Source organism: Puccinia triticina, chromosome 5A (genome assembly GCF_026914185.1).
Source record: "Puccinia triticina chromosome 5A, complete sequence".
NCBI lineage: Eukaryota > Fungi > Basidiomycota > Pucciniomycetes > Pucciniales > Pucciniaceae > Puccinia > Puccinia triticina.
The window spans coordinates 3,788,419-3,811,718 of NC_070562.1; the positions used below are offsets into that span (position 1 = coordinate 3,788,419).

Genomic DNA, 23,300 nt, shown 5'->3' on the forward strand with positions numbered 1-23,300 from the left:
AATCCTCTGCATCCGTAACCATAAAGAAGTAAAAATATAACACAATCCTCCCATGATCATCATGATCGTGATGGGGGGAAAACTCCTCCCCCCCTCCCTTGTGAAAAGAAAAAAAACCATGTCCCCCAAAGAAAAACTCCTCCCTCCGCCATACAAAGAACCCCCCCCCCCCCCCCCCGTGAGAAAACTCCCACCACATCTCATAACCCAATAGAAATGGAAATAACAAATAACCAATAGAAAAGGAAATCCTCCTCCCATCCCACGCACGCCACCTGCCTCTGCTCCCTCGTCGTCATGTGCGCCTCCGCCGCTCGCCAGCCCTTGATCATCCATCATCCACACCCCTGTCTAGCCTCCGGTGTTGAGATCCCACTCGCCGCCTCGGCCCCAGCCACGCCCGCTGTCGTTACCCGCTCCAGCTACCATGGCTTCCCCCAACCACCGCGCCACTACTAGACAGTCCGCGCTGGACTGCCTGGACTGAGAAAGTCCGCTCTGCTCCACACACCGCAGCTCCGCCACCTTTGACCGCACGCTCCGCGCTCCGCTAAAGAAAGTCCTGTGCCGTCCCAGGGCATCCGTAGCCCCTTTTCTCCGCAGCACCGTACACCCGGAAACCCCGCCGGCCGCTCCGGCGCCCCGCGCCCGTATTTGTCACCACATCCGCCCCAGACTTGGAGGCCTGCCCCCAGGTCTCCCTCGCCCAGCTCCCTTGATTGTGAACAGACCTCGAAGCCGACCCGCTGCCGATCAACTAATCATCACCTAACATGGACTGCGAAGGCTGCCGACGCCGTAGGATCCCATGCATCCGGCCCGACTCCACCAAAGCTTGCAAACATTGCCGCTCCGTCAAGCGCAAGTGCTCGCTTGTCCCACCAAATCCAGCCAGCCCTTGCAAACGTAACGCACCACCCTCCGCCGGTCCAAGCTGATCATCAAAAAGTCGCAAGTCAAACTCTGATCGCTTGTTGGGGTATCAACTCCAGAGTCTACCCCCATTCTGCCTCGCACAACCCCTCCTCCGCGCGCCTGCTCTTTGCGTCACCAGAACCGATCCTCCAATTTTCCTTCTTCACATCAAGCATTGTTGCCTCTGCAAGTCAAAATACCGCCCCGTCAACGATCTCTGCCCGCATCAGCGTACAATCTGTTGACTCCTCAGCCGGAACACCATCAATTTGATTCCGCCGCAGCCTACGCACAAGCTGTCAAGCAATGGGCCCCTTGACACTCCATGAGTCAACTGCTTTGCTGAACGCCTCGCCGCCGGCCGCCGCGCTCAAGAACAACGCCAACAAGCCGTCCCTCCGCCTCCTCAAAAAGCTCCTCCGCACCATCACTCGTCTCCTCAAGAGACCGTACCGCAAGCCCCGTTGTCGCCGTCGCTTCATCAAGAAACTCCGCCTCAACCACGCCCTCCACGCTCTCAAACACCGTTCCACCATCCCCTCCGTGAATCTTCTGAAAGCTTGCCGCCCCAAACTCCGGCTCCAGATTGGAAACCTCCGCTTAGTCGAGGTAAGTTACTCCGCTCAACACTGGGTTGCTACGCTAACCATAGCGGTTAGCGTAGCGTAGCGCAGCGCAAATGCGCTATTTTTAGCGTAGCGTTAGCGCAATTGCACGCATATGCGCTAACGCTACGCGCACGCGGTGCGCAGCTATTTTAGCTGATAGCGTAGCTGTAAGAGTCCGCTTGGGACTCTTCACTGTCTGGGCTGGCACACGGCACAGAGGCCTGAAAACGGTTTCTAGGAACCACTCGTGTATTGCAAAGTACTAGCCCAGGAGAGAAGTTCAGCTTCTCTCTCTACATACAACTGAGAAAGGAAAGGAAGGGGAAAGATCAGTGCTCACCTAGCCCAGGAGAGAAGTTCAGCTTCTCTCTGCTGAGCTAGGAGGGCGCGGGGGAGCTGAGTCTAAGAGTCCGTCGATGGCTTATGTAATACCGGCTTGTGAGTTCCCGAAGGGGGCTTCACGGTCTCCTCCCCTATAAGACATAGAGGACGACTGTTCAGGATGATCGGAGAGAGTTGAGTTGTTGTCCGGAGTAGAGGGCGTTGATGAGGAACGGAAACACTTGATTTTCGAAATGTGGAAGGTTGGATGTTGCTTGTCGCCTTCTGGGAGAGTCATGGTCACATTCTGTCCATGATTGAATGTTTTAACAACTGGATATGGACCCTCGAAACGATCTTTCAGCTTGTCAACGCCAGTTTGGTGTTTCCCACGCCAGTCGGCCGAGTTCAGGAAGACTCAATCACCGACTGAAAGAGGAGGCGGGTCGGCTCGTTGTTTGTTATGTTGGATCGCTTGTTTGACCCTGCTCGCGCAGAGTGTGTCCCGGGCTTCTGCCCAGGTGTCCTCACGGAGCTTGATCCACTTGTCAAGGGTGGGGAGATCTGGCGGTGAGTCTGTAAGTGGCGGGGGTCGACTTGGGAAAAGGGAGGGCCTCCGTCCGTAAAGTAGTTCGAAAGGACTGAAACCCGTAGCCACGTTCACGGCTGAATTGATAGCATATTCGACGGCGGGTAGGGCCTCGAGCCACTTTGATTGTCGTTTGGAGGTGAAGGTACGTGGAATTTGACCGACTGTTTTATTTGATCGTTTGCTCCGGCCGTCGGCCTGAGGGTGGAACGAAGTGGACATGTGAAAATTGATGTTGAGACGGTTCATGAGGCATTTCCAGAAACGGTGTGGAACTCCGACCGGTGCTGGGCCGTCGGCAGTTACTGGAAGGGAGAGTTGCGCTGAGCGCTGCCTTCGCGGTGATCCGGAAAAGAGTCGTGGGATTCAAGTTATAGCTTTAAGAGGGGGGGGATTTATGTTAAGAGACGACGGGGTTTAGATCCTCGTCGGCGGTGGTTTGTTTGCTGAGAATCTGGGGAAAAGGGCCGGCGAACTGGACCGGGGACAGTGATCTTAAAGGACAGGAATCTGGAAGAGGATCGGCGCGGGGGCTGAGAAGAGAAACTCAGAAGCTCCCGCGAGTATATCAGCGAACAAAGATCAATAAACTTTAGATTCAAGTTGATGAGATGATCTGAAAAACAAAATTTTCGGTTCAGACAAAATCCCATGCCGCCCCATCATCTGAGTTCAAACTGAACTCAGACTCTGGGAGCTGTGACATGTTGTGGACAAGTCATCATACACCCGCGCGCACAAGCGCGCCACAACAGCAAGAGAAGGGAGGAAAGAATCAGAAAAGAAATAACACCAAAGGAAGAAAACCAACCCTCCGCATACAACACCTCTCCAACGCGCGCATTTTAGAAACAGAAGAACATAAGACAGAGGAGGAGAAAGGAAAACAACAAAACAAACACAAAGGAAACCAAAGCCTAATCCTGAAACACCTTGAAGATTCCACCGCGCGCGACGCGCGCTGATTGATCTTGACGCCCATGAGTTGATGTCTTGATGGCTGAAAACTCAAGGAATCCGCTGCGCCACGGGCGCCACGCAAATGGCCACCACATCTCCACCACACTTGCAGTCTGTCCCTAGACTGCTCGCCTTCCGTCCGTGCACTAAAGAAAAGACCAGAAAAGAGAGGAGGGAGAAAGAGGGTCCTAAAGAGAGAAAACTGGGCGCCGACGCAATGCTCACGAGTGTGGCAAGAAGTAGGGTTTCGAAGAATACGGTAGTAGCTACCCAGGAAGTGCATACCAGGAGAGGAACTTACTTCTGGTCAGGAAAGTCCTCGCGAGCATAAAACCTTTTTACCTGATCCGCGGCAAAACACCGTTTCAATTCCGTGCCGTCAAGCTCCGCCAGAACGTAGGAACCTCCAGGAACCTGTTTCACGACGCAGTAGGGGCCGTTCCAACGGTGGGCAAACAACTGCCCCCACTGCGTCTCTAAAGACCTGTTGAAAGCAAGAACTCGATTGCCAGGCTTGAGAGGTTCTCAAATCCGCGCTGCGTTCTTCTCTTCCCAATAGCGCAAGGAGTCGCCCCGCGCATCCATCAGCTTCCTGTAAGCGATTCCCCGAGTCTCCTCGCTGCGCTCTAGTTGCCGGGAGCGCGCGGCGAGGAGATCAGACGTGTCCTTCACCGCGTCCCAGTCAACGCCGAGATAAGATTCGATTTCAAGATCGAGAGGAAGCACTGCACGCTGACCGAAAACAAGCTCGTAGGGAGAGTAGCCGGTCGTCCTCTTGGTGGAGATCCGGTCGGCGAAAAGCACCAAGGGCAGGTAATGGCGACAGTTCTTTCCACTCTCGCCGGCCAGCTTGACCAGAGCAGACTTGAGGGGACCGTGGCCGCGCTCCACCATGCCCTGCCCTTCCGGATAGTAAGGGGTGGAAACTCTGTGCTGCCCTGGCAAAGCGCGCAGCATCTCCGCCAACGCGCCGCCGAACTCAGATCCGCCATCTGTCGAATAAGAGCGCGCTAGACCATAGCGCATCGTCCAATTTTCTTGAAGAAACGCCGCTACCGCCTCCGAAGTGAGATTATTCAATATCTTGGCTTCAACCCACCCTGAGAAGTCGTCGCGAGCCACGATCAGATATTTAGCGCCACTAGCCTTGAGGTGGACGGCGTCCATTGACACTCGCCCAAAGACCGTTGATTCTCCAGTGGGGTAGCGCAGCTCTTGGGGGCGTCTGAGGTCTTTCTTCTGACAATCCTCGCAGCTCCGACACCAACGCGCCACAGACTGCTTGAGGGACGGCCACCAAAAGCGCTCAGAGACGCGCCGATAGGTCTCCGTGGTGCCGCGGTGGCCCAAATCCTCGTGGAGCTTGCGTAGGATCGAATCTTGCTTGGGTGGGATAGTTACGACGATGCGCGGCAACGGGCTGCCGCGCTTCATGAGACGGCCCGCTTGCAGAAAGAAGTCCACAGATCTGCGCTTCAAGGCGCGAAACTCCGCCGCATCCAAGCCTTCTGGCCGGGCCAAGGTCGCAAGAAAAATCTCCATACAACGCCAGAAGCCCTCCTGATACCCGGAATAGCCTGTTTCGGAGTTGACGGTGAAAGAGTGAAGCGGACGAATCGCTGAAGAGTCCTCGTCAAACTCAGAGGAGGGGGGATCACTGTCATCCTCGCCTTGAGGGCGCCGCGAGAGACCGTCCGGCATAGTGAAGGATTTGCCCGGGCGGTGGACAATGTCGAAGGAAAAGAGTTGGATGAAAGCCACCCAGCGCGTCATCGGCGCGTTGGGGAGGCTTGGCGCGTTGATCATTTGAATAAGGGACTGCGCGTCAACTTGGAGCTCGAAATGCTGCCCCCATAAAATGGTTTGAAGCTTCTTGAGGATCCTCGCGACGCCGCATAACTCCAGTTTTGATTGGGAGTACCTCGACTCCACATCGGAAAACAGCAAGGACTCGTAAAGAGCCGGCCGGTCCAATCCATTCGAGTCTTCCTGGGAGAGGACCGCGCCTGCCGCATGAAAGCTAGAATCCACCGCAAGCTTGATTCTTCCCGCATCCGATCCGTAATTGATCTTGACAAGAACAATGTCCCTTCCCACAATGAGCTTCAGCTCCTCAAACGCGTACTCACAATCGGAAGTCCAGAGAAATTCGGCGTCCTTGCGCGTCAGGCGGCGAAGTGGCAAACAAAGTTGAGACAGGGAGGGAATGAAGATCCTAACGTACACAACCACGCCCAAAAACCCGCGCACCTCCGTCGCATTAGCCGGGGTTGGCCAAGAAAGGATCTTATTGACCTTGCTCCTCGCCATTCGGCGGCCCTCCTTGCACACTACGTGGCCCACGATCTCCAAAGCGGGCACGCATGCCGCGAGCTTCGACGCCGACACGGTCAACCCAGATTCTTCAATTCTGAACAAAATGCGCTCCAAAGTTTCCGCGTATTCCCAGACGAAGCGCCGGATGCTGGAATGCCAATCCAGGACCTCATTGTCATAATCCGACACTGGGCCTTTGATCCCACCGTCATCAATGAAAATACCCGCGTGCTCCGGGATTTCGTCCTGAAGAATCCAAACCATTTGAGCCTGGTACACTGCGACAGAGTTCGTTGCGCCTTGAGGGAGCCGGGTGAGCTGGAACCTTCCAAGCGGCGTGTCAAACGTCGTGAGTGGCCTTGAGATCGGATGCAAGGCGCGCTCGTCGTAGCCGCCCATGATGTCGCCGAGGCCGTAGCAAGCGCGGCCAGAAAAGGATTCTACGAATTCTTTGGTAGCCGGAGGAACACCCGCATCTCGAATCGTGACTTTATTTAACGGCTGGAGGTTGTGAACTATCCGCAGCTTGCCGTTGCCCTTCAACACACAGAACACAGGACTCGTGTAGCTTGACGTAGATTGTTTGTAGAGGCCGGTGTGGACACGCTCACGGATGATCTTCGTGTATTCTTCCATCTTAGCTGCAGGGATGGGGATCTTCCTCTTCTGCCAAGGTTCGTGCTCCACCACAGGTATGATGTAAGGAAGCCCATATGACTTCTTAAGCAAACCGCGCTGAGACTCGTCGAAAGCTATGGAAAGATTTCTTTCCGCCAACACGTTCTTGATGAGATCCAACTCTGACGGGTTTAGCCACCCCGGAGGACCAAAGTTGACTACTTGAAGACTCAGCTCAGTGACTCGTCCGCGCGGCACAAAAGGGCCGGCCAAGGAACGCGAGAGACCGCGATAAGGATCGCGAGACAAGGGAGGGCGCTGCAGCGGTGGATTGAGATTTTGGGGCATGGGTTGATTCACCGGTTTGACCTTTCGCGCCACCGGTTTGTATTTCGCCGCGAAAGAGAGGAGTCCGCCCTCCTTCCACAATTCCACAAGCTCCCGTTGCGCGCAATGATTGAGACCGCATTCAAGGAGCCGCCAAGTCCGATGTTCCGCGCTGTCCTCGAAAGCTGCCTTCTCTGCAAAGGAGAGTCCAGACGGATGGGAGTGGCTCACAAGTGTGGCGCGTGGTAGGGCTTTCAAAGTTTGCGGAGCATCACGCCTCGGAGGTGCACATTGGGAGGAACTTACTTCTACTCCAAATGGTCTCCACGGCGGTCCAAACTCCACCACACCACCCTCACAATCCAGGGTCCAAGAAAATAGTTTAACCTCATTACAGAGGATCTTTAGTTTTTCCTCGTCGCGGAGGCTCGGGAGTTTAGGCTCATCGCGGAGTCGAACTAGATTACCCTCGTTGCGGAGGACGCCACAAGACGTATCTAGTTTATGCTCATTCCGGAGACTAAACTGAGATGATCCGTTTCGGGGAGAATAGGGAAGTTTATTCTCGTTGCGGAGACGTGTCGGATAGGGTGGAGCATCACCTGAAACCAGAGGAAAGTCCAAAGGATGCGGGCGGCTCACAAATGTGGCTGAAGTAGAGTTTTTCACAGAGGTGGCGGTATCTCGCCCGGAGGTGCATAATCGGGAGGAACTTACTTTCAGTTCTCCCTGCCTCCGTGGAACACCTATTTTCTCCTCGCCGCCTGTTTGGCCTGATCTTGAATCGGATGAAGCGCCGCTTTGGCGCTTGAGAGAATTGAAGTGAGATGAGACGAGATGGAAAGACTGGACATGGAAATCGGACGCGATGTTTTTGGCTTTTTTGGGAGTTTTTTGCTGTTTTTGGATTTGCTGATTTTGAGAAGATGACAAGGAAAAGAAAGAAACCGAACCGTGAGCCTCTGAATTATTAGTTGGCTCTGCGACAGGACTGCGAGACTCTAAATTAAGTCTGCCGCTTTCCGAGCCAACCCGCTCTATAAAAAATGACGGCCCTCCACGGGATCGTCGCGCGCTTTCCCTTTGCGCGTCAATATTGCCTTGCGGCCGCCACCCGGAAAGTCACGCTCCCAGCGGCCCGAATCCACAGAACAAAGGGTCAGCTCGATTTTTCGACCATTAGCGTCCGGGAGGAGGATCTTCTCGCCCGTCTGTCCGGAGAATTCGAGTGTAACGTCGAAATCCATGAGAAAAGGCCTTCCTAAGATGATGGGGCCATCCACGCGCGTGATCCAAAAGTGGCAGGTGCCCACTATTGACTTCCCGATCCTGACAGGCACGTCTTCAGCGACGCCAACCAATTCACACGCCTGATTCCCGATCCCGTACACCGCGGAGTTAAAGTTAACGCGGAGGCTTAGGTTAAGCTTTGATGCCTTCGCATCCGAGATCAGATTCAGCTGAGATCCTGAATCTACTAAGGGGGCCGCATTGCCTTCTTCTTCTCCAAGCAGGCAGGGTAAATACCCCAGCGGACAGGAATACAGCCGGTTTTCTTCCTCTTGAGGAGAGGACTCTTCCAAAAGCGTTCCGGAGTGAACCTTCAGATCCTCTGAGTTGACTTCCACGCGGCGCTTCGAGACCCAACGTTTCATCCCGTCAGCGATAGCCGGCGCGACGGCGCATAGCTCTGCAACCGTGACCGTCAACGGAAGATCAGAAATTTTCTGAAGCATGCCTTCCACCGCCCTGAGGTGATCCTTGGTGATCCCTCTCTCAAATCTCACTCTTGATGGGCCCCCGTCCGATTTAGTGGCGGCCGGCGAAGGGGCGGGTTCAGCTTGAACTGGCTGCGAAGGCTGACTCGCCGGCGAACGTTCGAAAAGCTCAGGCTCCTCGTCCATATCCTCAGCTTCCGATCCAGAGTTAGGGGGAGGCGCCTTCTTCGGGGTCTTCCTAGCGGCAGAAGCTGGAACTGTCGGGGCCTTGTAAGGTTTTGGCGCCTCGTGCTTCTTGCGCGCAGGGTCAGATTGATAGGCACCCGAAAAGGCTTGAGAGGACACGGCGGGGGGATACCAGGGATCCAAGGAGCCGCAAGTCGTCCTGAACTCTGTCGTTGCTGAGCTCACTTGAGGTTGGTAGGAAGCCACAACGTGGCGAATCGGGCGCGACGCGTCGAAAGGGATCAGCGCGCCATTAGGGAGGAAGAAATTGGTCCCCTTTTGCTCGACCAACTTCTCCTCCTTATCCTTCTTTAGCTCGAAACAACGCGCCGTCCCGTGGCCTTCACGGTGGCAATAGTAGCAGACGAGAGGTCCACGCGATCCTGATGGCGCAGCAGCGGCGGGAGAAGAAACTGCGAGCTCCTTCTTCAGCCGCTGCTCGAAAGACTGGAGCATGCGGGATAGATCGTCCACAGTAGCTGGAGCCATCGACTGAGCCGGCGCTTCCTTCGGCCGACGATCAGCCTCCATCTTGATCATGATATCGTTGGACTCCTTGAAACCTGAAGTGAAAGGGAGGGAGGCCTGCGGTTTGATCTGCTCTGAGGTGAAAGCTACCTCTTCCTCCATCTCTGAAATGACAGCCGCCCGCAGTTCCTTGAGCGCGGGCAAGAGATAGCGCCCGTCCAGAGTCTTAACCATCGCCTTTTTCTTGACTAGGTACGACTTGATGCGCTGTTGAAACCCGGCCGAGAACGCGAAAAAGAAGTAATCCACCGATAAATCTTCTGACGAAAGATGTTGGTACCTGATCAGATATGATAAGATGACGTCGAAGATAGACTTAAACAGCCGGTAATCCTCGAGCGTCGTGATCCCGCCCTTAGCAATCCAAGCATCCTTGAGACTCTGCAAGTCAGCAACGGTGTAGCGGACCACATCCACTTGCCCCCACCGCTCGATCATCTGCTCCTTCAGCGTGGTCCACGACTTGCTCGTGTACCCGCTCATATCCCACACCGCGTCCTGGATATCCTCGCTCCCAAGGAAGGACGGTATCTGGAGGACCTTGTCCTCATCCGACGCGCCGTCCAAGTTGGCGGCTAGCTCGTACTGGCGAAGGAAAGCCTCCACGCGCGATCCGGTGAACTTGAGAGCCCGGTCTTGTGGCTTGATCTTGACCATCCGCGCGACTGGCGCTGCTGCTGCTGGGTCGGCCATTGCGAGGCGAGGGGATAGATGGATTCTGGAATTGATGGGAGAGAGAAATGGGTCCAATGTGGCTCACAGCACGTGGCAAACGTAATGCTTTCGAAACGTGTAGCGATAACCCTCGGAGGTGCACTTATGGAGAGGACTTACTTCTATCTCTCCAAACCTCCGCGAAACAAAGACTCCAAGCGCCGTCCTCGAAAAAAAAGAAAGAAAGATCCGGGAAAACCAGGGATCACTTAAAAAAAAAAAAGATTTAAAAAGGAGAGAGCGCCTCAAAACCGCCGACCGTCTTGAAATCCGTATGGCGAGACTGTAAATCTTGAGGTCGCTGGTTCGATCCCGGCTCGGGGGACCAAATGTGGAACTCCGACCGGTGCTGGGCCGTCGGCAGTTACTGGAAGGGAGAGTTGCGCTGAGCGCTGCCTTCGCGGTGATCCGGAAAAGAGTCGTGGGATTCAAGTTATAGCTTTAAGAGGGGGGGGATTTATGTTAAGAGACGACGGGGTTTAGATCCTCGTCGGCGGTGGTTTGTTTGCTGAGAATCTGGGGAAAAGGGCCGGCGAACTGGACTGGGGACAGTGATCTTAAAGGACAGGAATCTGGAAGAGGATCGGCGCGGGGGCTGAGAAGAGAAACTCAGAAGCTCCCGCGAGTATATCAGCGAACAAAGATCAATAAACTTTAGATTCAAGTTGATGAGATGATCTGAAAAACAAAATTTTCGGTTCAGACAAAATCCCATGCCGCCCCATCATCTGAGTTCAAACTGAACTCAGACTCTGGGAGCTGTGAAATGTTGTGGACAAGTCATCATACACCCGCGCGCACAAGCGCGCCACAACAGCAAGAGAAGGGAGGAAAGAATCAGAAAAGAAATAACACCAAAGGAAGAAAACCAACCCTCCGCATACAACACCTCTCCAACGCGCGCATTTTAGAAACAGAAGAACATAAGACAGAGGAGGAGAAAGGAAAACAACAAAACAAACACAAAGGAAACCAAAGCCTAATCCTGAAACGCCTTGAAGATTCCACCGCGCGCGACGCGCGCTGATTGATCTTGACGCCCATGAGTTGATGTCTTGATGGCTGAAAACTCAAGGAATCCGCTGCGCCACGGGCGCCACGCAAATGGCCACCACAACGGGATGTCCAGGTTTTGTCCCGGTCGCTGATGATAGAGGTCGGGGCTCCAAATCTGGCAACCCAGCCACTGAAGAAGCGGCTAGCAGTCTTTTCGGCCGTGTCCGTTTGGAGAACCGGGATGATTTGAATGAATCCCGATAACCGACAGGTACACGTCAAGATCATATCGTAGTGGGTTGCCTTACGCAGTGGGCCCACGAAGTCGATTGCAATGTCGGTTAAGGGTTGACGAGGAAACGAGGGAGTGAGCATCTTGCCCAGCGGTGCCGTCGTGGGAGCCTTTGTACGCTGGCAAACTTCACACCGCTCGAGGAGTTGTCGTATGTCTATTGACATCCGAGGCCAGAAGAAGTCCCGGCGAAGCTCTTTGGTGGTCTTGAGGACCCCCAAGTGGCCAAGGCGTTGGTGGGCCTCGTTGATGAGTGATCTTTGCAGTTGAAAATTTGCTGGGATGACAAGTCGGCCATCAATGAATAGAAGTCCGTTCTCTTCTATACAATCCGTGCGGAGGGGAAGAGCATCACGTAAGGCAATGCAAAATTGGTCATGTGCATAACCAGCCAAGATAGTTTTTTTGAGAGAGGGGTCAATGGACAGACCAATTTCTGTCAGCGCCGCCACGCATGCTACTTCTTCAGGTGTGGATGGATCATTGTCGGGGAGGTCTTTCCTTGAGAGGGCGTCCGCGACCGAGTTATCCTCCCCGCGAATGTAGTTGAAGTTGAGGTCGAAGTCAGCGAGAAGTTCTGACCATCGTGCTTGTCGCTTGCTGAGAGTGCGTTGACGAGGGAGATGTACAAGTGAGTGATGGTCGGACATCACATTGATCTTCATCCCTAAGAGAAGCATGCGCCATTTTTGAAGTGCCTGTATGACGGCCAACAACTCTTGCTCGTGAACCGGGTAGTTGCGTTCCGCCGGCGTCATCTGGTGGGATTTGTAAGCGATGGGAGAAGCGACTTTCCAGTCTTTACCCTGGAATAGGGCCGCGCCGAGAGCGGAGCCGCTTGCATCTGTAAAAAGCCAAAGTGGGTCTTCGGACTCGTAATCAACATTTTTTAAACACGGGAGGGAGGTCATGATATGTTTAATGTTTTGAAAGGCTGCTTCCTCTTTAGGGCCCCATTTGAAGGCTTTATTCTCAATTTTTGAGCTTGTTAATGGAGTGAGCGTCCCTACGTAGCGCTGTAGACCCCATATGAATTTCTTCATCCACTGCACCGTCCCAAGAAAGTGTTTCACACCCTTTGCTGATTGCGGTGAAGGCCAGGATTGGATGTCTGCAATTTTCTCGTCATCTGCTTCAATACCCTCCGCCGAGATCCAATGTCCGAGGAACTTTACCCGTGTGCAAAACAGCTTTGTCTTCTTGGGACTGCAGTAGAGGTTGGCTTGACGGAGTTTACGGAGGACCGCTCTGACGTGTGCTTCATGTTCTTCGAAGGAATCCGAGAAAACGACGATGTCATCAAGGTATACGACACAAATGTCGTTGATTAAGTCACCTAGCGCTTCCTCTAGTCTCGCCTGATGGGTGGCCGGCGCGTTTGTGAGTCCCATGGGCATAACGACCCACTCCATGAGTCCCCACGGGGTCTTGACTGCCGTCAATGGAATGTCTTCCTCTCGCATTCTGGTCTGAAAGAATGCATTCGTTTGATTGAGTATCAAGAAAACTTTGCCTGAAGCCACCACTCGTACGAGTTCATCCACATTTGGCAAGGGCGAGCGATTGCGAACAGTGAGGCTGTTGAGTTTGCGGTAGTCGCAAACCCAACGGGGAAGGGCAGAGGGGTCTTTTTTCGGAATGATTAGACTTGGGGACGCGTACTGACTGGTTGACCGCCGGATGCGGCCCGCTTTAATATGTTGATCTAAGAGTATTCTCCACGACGCGAGGTGCTTGGGAGGGTACGGGAATTGACGCTCGTTGATTACTGCATTGGGGTCAGTCAGTACGATTTTGTGTCGAGTTCGAGACGCTGCGTCTTGTAGTTTGTTAGGAAACAAGCTTCCTTTAGATTGATCTGAGTCTTCAACGTCCTCATCGACCGCAGGGATGTCCTCGGGAAACAGATCAGCAAATTCCTTCAAAATCAACCTCTCCGACTCCGCGCACGGATATTGATTTGTCTCGGAGGGGGCGTCGACTGCGGCTATGGATTGAAATTTTCCATGGTCCACTCGGTAGTCTGGGATGATGACATTCAGTCGGGAACACTCCATGGCTTGTTGTTCCACCGAGACGGATATCCCATGACAATGCAAAAATGGCGTTCCAAGGATGAGGTCGAAATCGCCTAGCACCGGTCCCACCCGCAGAGAAGTATCTTCAAATATCAATGTGGGTCGGGTGACACGCAGCGTCGCCACGACGAAATGACAGATGGTGAGCGGCATTGCGGAGCCGTCTCCCAGCGCCAGGCAAATTGAGCTAGGTCGTGCCATCGGTCGGCGTTCCAGAAAGGAGTCGTCCACTGCTCTATCCGAGATGAGATTGATCTCAGAGCCTGTGTCAATGAGAGCCCTGAAATAACGGCCCGTGATTTGCAGTTCAATTATTACTCGTGCTGGTTTGATCGGATTCAGAGAGGGGTCGAGTACGTCGGACAACTTTGAGGAAGGGAGCGAGGTCGAGGGCGAAGACGAAGGCGAAAGGTGAGCCAGATTGCTCGACGAAGACGAAGAGTTTAGAGAACCCATCACGAAAGGGTTTTTCAGGAGTGGTATCGAGAAAAAAAAAGTGTAAGAGTCCGCTTGGGACTCTTCACTGTCTGGGCTGGCACACGGCACAGAGGCCTGAAAACGGTTTCTAGGAACCACTCGTGTATTGCAAAGTACTAGCCCAGGAGAGAAGTTCAGCTTCTCTCTCTACATACAACTGAGAAAGGAAAGGAAGGGGAAAGATCAGTGCTCACCTAGCCCAGGAGAGAAGTTCAGCTTCTCTCTGCTGAGCTAGGAGGGCGCGGGGGAGCTGAGTCTAAGAGTCCGTCGATGGCTTATGTAATACCGGCTTGTGAGTTCCCGAAGGGGGCTTCACAGTAGCGTTAGCGCAGATGCGCGCAATTGCGCTAACGCTAAACATGCAGGGCGCAAAAGAGCGCGCGCTACGCTGCGCTACAGCGCCTTTAGCGGGAAAAAAGGGCTTTTTTTCCGCTAAAAGCGCTGTAGCGCAGCGTAGCGTAGCGTAGCGTAGCGTAGCGACTCTAGCGGCGCGCTAACGCTAACAAAGAATTGGCGCGCTGTTAGCGCCGCTGAAAATTAGCGCGGCGTAGCGGCGCTAACAGCGCGCTAACGCTATGCAAAATAGATGGGCGCTTTTTGCCGCTACGCTAACGCGTAGCGCTGAAATAGCGTAGCGTAGCGTAGCGACCCAGTGTTGCTCCGCTTTCTCTGTCCTTCTTCTCAGCTGATTTCTCTTCCTTGTTACAATTCTGCAGCCCAAACAACTGCGCCCGTTGACGACCCCAAAACTCCGCTAAGTTGCCACATCAGTCTGGCTGACCCTTCCGCTCCGCCCCCTCCGGAAGAGAACATCACCGCTGATTGCGAGGGGATTAGCACATCCTTCCCCACTGAGAACTCCGCACACACCGTCCCAGAACATCCTCCACACCCTCCATTGGCACCCTTGTCACCCTCTCCAAACTCTTCCCTCAACACCAATCCACACTTCATTCAGGCCGTCAAGAGTCAATTTGTGTTTGAGTACGCCACCCAAATGCACCACCGCATCCGCTTCTTGCTCTCCAGGTCCAATCTTCTGTTGCAAGACCGCCAGGAGTATTTCAACAACGTCCTCCGCCACAAAGAAAACCTTTGAGCCCAAGGAATCGACGTGCTCCCTGTAAGGGTTTCACCCTTACTGAGACAGAACTAAGTTAGATTCACATATGCATATTCATTTACATAGTTGGATCTCTATTTAAGTTGCTGTACTTGACTTCTCTCATTTTTCTCTTCTTCCCCAAGCTGGTCTTCATCCTTCTCCTTCCTCTTATTGGCCAATCTCAGGAAATTACATTCTTTTTATAGACTTCTGGCCTTTGGCCCTCCGTCCCTCCGTTCCTTCCAGTGAGGGTTCACAGAACCCTTACACTCCCCGTCCAACCTCTCAACTCAAATGCCACCGACTCCCCTCCTCAAGAGCCTTGTATACCGCTGTAATAATGAAATGAAATAAGTATTGGCCCGCCATTTTTCTTCTATTTAATTCTTGTACATAGTCTCTGTAGCTCTGCCATGATATGTTTATTGGCTTTTACGGATTACTCTCTTGGTATTCTCATTGGTTTTCTTGCAGCTTTTATCTTGAGCAGAGTTTCCAGAAGTACTTATATGCCCCCGAGTTGGGAGAACCCTTGATACACTCGGGAATCTTGCGGGAGAAATGGTGCTGTGGTCATTATGTGACAGAGCACCACTTTCTTCTACCACAAGTGGGGGTCTGGCTGTTTGTTGACTTGTTCGGATGAACTCGGAGTTTTCTTTTTTGGTTTTACTGCCGGGGGCGGCGGTCTTTTGTCTGGGGTGGGGCTTTTGTGACGTTTTAGGCATTATTAGTTACGGTTGCAACGATTTTGGGGCTATTATACGTTTTTGGAGCTACAAATTAAGGTGGCGCGGTGTTCTTTTCATTGGAAAGCGGGTGCAGAGTACTCTCTTCATTGGGTACCCTGCAGTCTTTCTCATCATGGCAGAAAGCGGCGGAAGCTTATGTTCAGCGGAGGCGGAGCGGGGTGATGGTTCTGGTTGGTGACGAACCAGGCGTATTATTTTTACTCAGTATCACTTAAAATCTTTACATGGATGGATGCTGGGAGGGGAGGCTCAGCTTACTCACGGGGAAGCGGAGAGGGATTCTTTACTGGTATCAATAACCCGTTAAATAATCACAATAACATCCTCTGCATCTGTAACCATAAAGAAGAAGTAAAAATATAACACAATCCTCCCATGATAATCATGATCATGATGGGGGAAAACTCCTCCCCCCCCCCCCCCCCCCCCCCCTCCCCTCCCTTGTGAAAAGAAAAAAAACCATGTCCCCCAAAGAAAAACTCCTCCTCCCCCCCGTACAAAGAACCCCCCCCCCCCCCCGTGAGAAAACTCCCACCGCATCTCATAACCCAATAGAAATGGAAATAAAAAATAACCAATAGAAAAGGAAATCCTCCTGCCATCCCACGCACGCCACCTGCCTCCGCCCCCTCGTCGTCATGTGCGCCTCCGCCGCTCGCCGTAGACAGCCGCCAGCCCTTGATCATCCATCATCCACACCCCTGTCTAGAATCCGGTGTTGAGATCCCACTCGCCGCCTTGGCCCCAGCCACGCCCGCTGTTGTGACCCGCTCCAGCTACCACGGCTTCCCCCAACCACCGCGCCGCTACTAGACAGTCCGCGCTGGACTGCCTGGACTGAGAAAGTCCGCTCTGCTCCGCACGCCGCAGCTCCACGGCCTTTGACCAAACGTGGCGGCAACACTGCAAGAGCTACGCTTCGCTACGAAAAGCGGCGCTTTTGCGTAGCGAAGCGGAAACACGCTACTCTGGATCCAGAATAGCGTTAGCGCTAGCGGAAAATCGCTACTTTGAGCGGTAGCGAAGCGCCAGAACCGCTACTGCAGTTATGGCCTGCGCGTAGCGAAGCGCTTTTTTTTGCCGCTTCGCTACAGTATAGCGCAGCGGAAAAATTGACACTTTTTGGCGCTTTTTGGCGCTAATAGCGCTTTTCAGCGCCAAAAGCGTAGCGAACCGGGTCGCTTTTGTGCCAAAAGCGTAGCGGGCATCTCTGCCTTTTGGTGGAAAGTGCCAGAAATAGTACACAAACATCAATCCTCCATCATTTTATGATGTGCAGTATTGATGTTTGAATGGTGCTATGGTAGCGCAGCAAAATCGCTACAGTAGCGTTTTTTCCGCTACTATAGCAAGAAGCGTAGCAAATTGCCGCTAATCTGCGCTAAAAAAAGCGCGCTATTTTCTTTAATTTTTTCCCCTTAAAAAATGTAGTGAATAGCGAAGCGCCAAGTCCGCTACAAAAAGCTTAGCGAAGCAAGGCTAAAACCGCTACGCTTTCGCTACGCTGCCGCTTTTTGTAGCGTAGCTCTTGCACTGTTGGTGGCGGGTCCGCTGCTGCCTGGTCAAGGAATGGGGCGGCCCATACGCCCACTGGTGTGGTAGACGGAAAAGTGGAAAAATAAAAAGTTTTTCCCTATGCCACATAATTACTCATAATAGGCCTCAAGATACTACCAAATGGACCCCAGAAATGGATTCTACGGTCAATTTCACCCCTAGTCACCACTGGAAGCACCCCTGGACCCCCTCTAGTGTGGAAGTTACACCTCATGGACACCTATCACACGACCAGCCCCAGTAACCGAGCTGTCACCTGCCCCAACACAGCTGTCACCTGCCCCAACCCAAGTTTCACAGTAGTACACTTATACACATCACAGGATACAAACATACATCTCCCTGTCAGGCTACACTCATTACATATTAACTACATTCACTCATTTATATACATAGTATGACATCATTTACACTGTTTCTGCAGCCTCAGATTTTGTGTATACATTAATTACCCCTGTATGAAAGCTCATGCAGTCTACTTTCACCTCATGCATGCGTTAGAATGTTCTTTTGTATATTCTGACATCATGTATGCACCCCTGGCATGTTTAGAATGTTTTGTTGTATATTCTGACACCATTCATGCGCCCCTGAGGGGTTATGACATCATTTGTATCTACTCCCACCAGCTAAAATCCCTCACCCTGCTGTCTAGATTAGCTGAAAACCTAACCCAAAAGCCCCTTCGGGGCCCACTTTTGTCTATAAAAGGAGCTCTCTCCACCCCCAGTGGTCTGCTCCCCAGTTCCTCACCCAGAACTCACAAGTCACCCAACACTCATCCACACTCAAATCCTAAAACCCTTATATCAATAAATCAACCCTTATAACAACAATTCAACCCTTATAACAAATTAATTAAAACACTTACAAATTGCCAGTCAAACAGATTTCATCTGGAACAGACCAGACCTATCACTTAATAAAACTTGCCAAGCTGAGCTTGGTAGGTCTTGTTGACTGATAACAGAAGGGCAGAGCTTGCAACTCCATCATACCCTTTGAAATTCAGCAAAAGGGTTTCATTACCACTTTTGAGTCTTACACTGGTCCGGTCGTGTAGGAGGACACAAAAAGTATTTGTTTTGTGTTGGTGGGGAACAAGGCCTTGTTCAAGGTCATATGGATGCTGACCTGGCGGGCAAACATCTCCGCCACTGCTCTGCGTTCACCATTAAACTTGTCTGGTTGGGCGACTTTGGGGGCCTTGGTTGCAGCTACCCCTTCTCTGGGGGTCGTTACTTGCGTCGGGGGGAGGGGTGGGTTCTGAGTTTGGAGTGCGTCCGCTAAGTTGGCCTTGGCCTGGCGGTGTTTTTCCTCCTCTTTGTTGGCCTTCTTAGTGATGTTGTCCAGTTGTTGAAGGAGTTTGTTGGCTTTGGAGGCATCCATTTTTGAAGTCCCCGCTGTGGTAGACGGAAAAGTGAAAAATCAAAAGTTTTTTCTCATACATATATTTACTCACAATACGCCTCAAGATACCATCAAACAGACCTCAGAAATGGATTCTATGGCTAATTTTACCCCTAGTCACCACTGGAAGCATCACCTGAACCCCGCTGGATTGGAACCTACACTTCTTTGGACACTGGACACTCATCACACGTTCAACATACCCAGTCACCAGCCTGTCACAGGCCTCAAGTCAAGGATCAGAGCATTATGCTTATACACATCACAGGATACAAACATACATCTCCCCATCAGACTACAGTCATTACATATTACCAAGTACTCTTCTATTTCCATATTATGATGTCATCACACACTGACTCTGCAGCCTCAGAATTCATTTATGCACCCCCTGCATCCACCTGTCAACTCATGCAGCCTACTTTCACTTTACACAGCCTTCATGCGGCCCTACTGCATTCTTATGACATCATTTATGTACCCCTGACACATTATGACATCATTTGTATCTACTCCCACCAGCCAAAATCCCTCACACTGTTGTCTAGATTAGTTGAAACCCTAACCCACAAGCCCTCTGGGGCTCCACTTTTGTCTATATAAGGAGCTCTCTCCTCCCCAGTTGTCAGCTCCTGAGTTCATCACTCACCAATCACAGTCACCCCAACATTTACAGTTACAGCCTTATATATACTTAACAACCTACATACATAACAACCCTTACATTAATAATAACAACAATTTATTCAGTGTCATCAACAAGCTCATCTTGAACCAACCAACCCTATCACTTCATTAAAACTTGCCAAGCTTACCTTGGTGGGTCTTGTTATCTGATAGTGCAGAAGGGCAGAGTTTGCACCTCCATCATCCCCTTCTCCATTCAGCAAAAGGTTCTCAGGAACACTTTTGAGTCTTACACCGCCTGTGACGGGGTTTCACACAAAGGGTCACAGCATTATGTGAACCCCCTGTGCGGTTGAGTACTTATACTCGCATCTCTTGCTCCCCTAGTCCGGCAGAGACCCTGTCCCTCCCGGCTAGGTGAGAATTGGTTCTTATTTCTCTTCTACACTTTCCAATTCTACTTCCTGTTGTACTTACAGAGAGACCCTGTCTCTCCCGGCTAGACTTGAGTAATAAAGCCCCAACAATTGGAACTAGAACTCCTTTTTGGTGTATCTTGGTCCCGTGCCCCACCTTCCTCCTTGTTTCCAGTGAGGGTCCACGGGACCCTTACACCATTTTATAGCTGGGACCAAGGGTTGGGTGTTATTTTGGAGCAGGATATTCAAGGTTTCTAAGAGCGGAGCTGGGATATTCAAGGTTTTGGAGGTGGAGCAATCTGGTTTCTCTTGGTCTGTTGGGTTCTTAATCTTTGTCTCTGTGAAGTAGATCCTGCAATATGGTCTGTTCTGTGGAGAGGAAGATGGAGTCTGGGGTCTGGGGTTCTAAGGGTTCTGGATCCAAGATGGTAGATTGCAGGATGAGGAAGAGGCCTGGATCTCCAGGCTCTCGAACCTTGAGCATGGTCCGTGACATGTAAGTGTAATCTATGTAAATGTGAGTCTGCGCTGCAGATCCCTTGCTACGCTCATAACAGAATTTTCAAAAGCTGAGCATCAGCTGAGCCAATACTGGTTCAAAGCTGAGAATTGGCTGAGCCAAATCTGTTCCAAAGCTGAGAATCAGGTGTTTTAAGACTATTCAAAAGATGAGTATCACCTGATTCAAGGCTGTTCCACAGCTGAGCATCTTCTGAGCCAAGGCTGGTCCACAGATGAGCATCAGCTGTTACCGGAGTGGTCAGAAGCTGAGCAGTGGCTGGGCCCAGGTTGATCCAAAGCTGAAAATCAGCTGAGCCAGTACTGGTCCAAAGCTGAGCATGGGCTGGGCCAATGAAAGTCCTAATCTAATCTAAGTATATTAAATCCACACTTTCATGGAATTTGGAATCAATGGTTTCCCCTGCCCCTTTCTTAAAAGCCCCCAAAATCCCTTATTTTTCCGGCAAGAATATGTTTGACTGGTTTTCCGTGAAAAAGTTTGTTTTAAGTCCCTGAACACAAAAAATGCCTTGGACTGGCCCCCCATTCCACAAACCACAGATGAAAAGGGACTGGCGTCAACCCCCTCAGCCTGTTGCAAGTGAAGGGGACAGAGAGGGGCAAAATGAAACCACAGCCAAGTTTTGTGGGAAAAATAATTCAATCAAATTGCCAAACAGCAGTTCAAAAAGGGTTTTTTTTTCCAGCCTGTGCAAGTGCAGCAAGGGAATTTAAACTTTTTTCCCTTGCAATTGCAAAGTGACAAAAGGGGGTAAATTACTGCGCAAGTGCGACAGGATTTCAATTGAGGTTTTGCTTAACCCCCTCTGGCCACTTGCAAGTCCAAGTGGCGGAGCTGATCAAGGAAAAGCTTGTCTCAACCAGCCTAAGTGGAACTGGGGAGCTCAAACTGTGGGGGACAATAGGGGAAAAATCAACCAAACACAAGGCTATGTATTTATGTTGACTGGAAGCCAGTGTTGGCGCCGCAACTGTTTCTGGATGGCTCACACGCTACCTCAACCTCTTTGAGCCAAAGTCATCTCAATCCAACGGACACCCCCGTTTCAAGTTCAACAGGTGCAATTGGAAACACCCCTTCATTGTTTGGTGTTTCTGATTGCTCATACAGACATCCTCTTTCTGCTCCTTGTTGCCAGCTTCTTCCATACACCTTTTTCCTCAGGCCGCAAAGCAAACAGGAAAGGCGCAACGCTCAGTGGCCGGAGCTCATTGCTCCTCAACACCGACATTACCCAAGACAATGGCCCCAACAGCTTATCCTCCGGGGACCTGGCCCACTACTTATCTGCAACCACAGGGCCCTCCACGCGCTCCCCCTTCGCTGGCTCACCGCTGCTCGCAAGAGGAGACTCTCCGCTCACGGCTGTTAACTCCGTTGTCAAAACCACCACCTCCACCGCCGGCTCCTCGCCGAGACATCCCAAGTCACTCCAGCTCTACCAGCTCAAGAAATGCACGGTCTCCCTCGCCAGGAGACATACTAGCACCTACAAGGTCCTCGAGAAGCCTCCGAGGTCCTCGAGATTGTATCTTGAGGCGTATTGTGAGTAAATATATGTATGAGAAAAAACTTTTGATTTTTCACTTTTCCGTCTACCACACCGGTCATCGAGGGGTCTCTCACCTCCCGATGACCGGTCGGACCGGCCATTGAGGGGTCTCACACCTCTCAATGACTGGTCGGACCGGCCATTGAGGGGTCTCATACCTCTCAATGACTGGTCGGACCGGCCATTGAGGGGTCTCATATCTCTCGATGACTGGTTGGACCGGCCATCGAGGGGTCTCATACCTCTCAATGGCCAGTCGGTACTGGTCATCAAGAGGACTCCGCAGTACAGTACACCTCGATGACAGATCAGTGCCGGCCATTGAGGGGTCCCTCACCTCCCGATGAGCGGTTGGACCAGCCATCAAGGGGTCTCATACCTCTCGATGGCCGGTTGGTACCGGTCATTGAGGGGTCTCACACCTCTTGATGACCGGTCGGACCTCATCAGGGGGGCTCAGCAGTACAATGACCGGTCGCGTGCCGGCCATTGATCTCTCACCTCCCAATGACCGGTCGGACCAGCCATCAAGGTCTCACACCTCCCAAAGACTGATCTGTACCAGCCATTGAGGGGTCTCACACCTCTCAATGACTGGTCTGTACTGCTCATTGAGAAGAGTTGCACATTAGCTGGTCATCAAGTGGGGTGTGCCCTGCTTGATGACTACTGTGGGCACTCCAGTTCATATTTGCACACTGGAGTGCAAAGCCAAAATCAGGGTGGAGTGCATCCCATTTTGGTGTATTTTGGAGTGCCAAGGCATGTGCTCCAACAAACATGGAGTTAATAGTAAAATAGGCCCTCCAGATTTTTTGGAGTACCATCTTCCTAACCCACCTCCCCCAAAGCCAAAAATTAGTACAAGTTTGGAGTACATTTAGGCTTATCCTACTTTTAATTCAGAGAATATTAATTTGATATCAATTCAAAGGTACATCTACAGTTGCGCGCAACATTCTACTGTACAGAGCTACCCGCAAAAATTGAAACCGCAACTGGGTGTCCAGCACCCTAACAGAGTATAAAGAGTGTGTGGATTCCAAATCTAAAGTGGCAACCAATTTGGTCCAGCCAAATTTTTTTTGTTCACAGCCCATATTTTGGGATCCACCTCCCAAATACGGGCATAAGTACATATGTATGGGCTCCTAAACCCATACTTATGCCTTCTGGTTGGGCACTAAACCCACACATGAAGGCAGAAACTGTCATGCAGTGCTTTGAGGAGTTTCTGGTGGGTGTAAAACCATAGCTAGGACACCATACCATGTCCCAGCCACCCAAAAATATGTGAAAAAACTGTATTTTTTAGGTTTTGGACCCCAACATTTGGGACCAGACAAAAACCTTGTACAGTGGAATGCTGCGTGCAACTGTACAGCCTAAAGACCAGCCTGAGAGAACTTGGGGATCTCAATCATAGAAATATATTCCACCTCCTTGTGGATTAAAAACTTTGAAAACAGTACTCTGGTCAGATCAATGTCTAATTCAATTAATCTCTTTCCAAAGTATGTATGTACTAGAGGCCAAGGCGGCTTCGCCGCTGCAAACCCAAGGTTCAGGCCTCCCACCCCCCCTCCCCACTCTTCCTCAGCTAGTGCAAGATATTCATCTTTTGATAAATACATTAAATGGCTGCTAATAAGTCAGACAGATCAGCTATTCAT

General features: G+C 51.7%; 1 protein-coding gene across 1 annotated transcript; it reads left to right on the top strand.

Annotated features, from left to right (window-relative positions):
• Positions 1 to 1,221: 1,221 nt before the first annotated feature.
• Positions 1,222 to 14,781, top strand: PtA15_5A475 (uncharacterized protein; the record flags this gene model as incomplete). Its single annotated transcript, XM_053169240.1, has 2 exons — positions 1,222 to 1,524; positions 14,368 to 14,781. 2 exons carry the CDS (start codon positions 1,222 to 1,224, stop codon positions 14,779 to 14,781), a joined length of 717 nt encoding a protein of 238 aa, XP_053020457.1.
• Between the last annotated feature and the right edge of the window lie 8,519 nt (positions 14,782 to 23,300).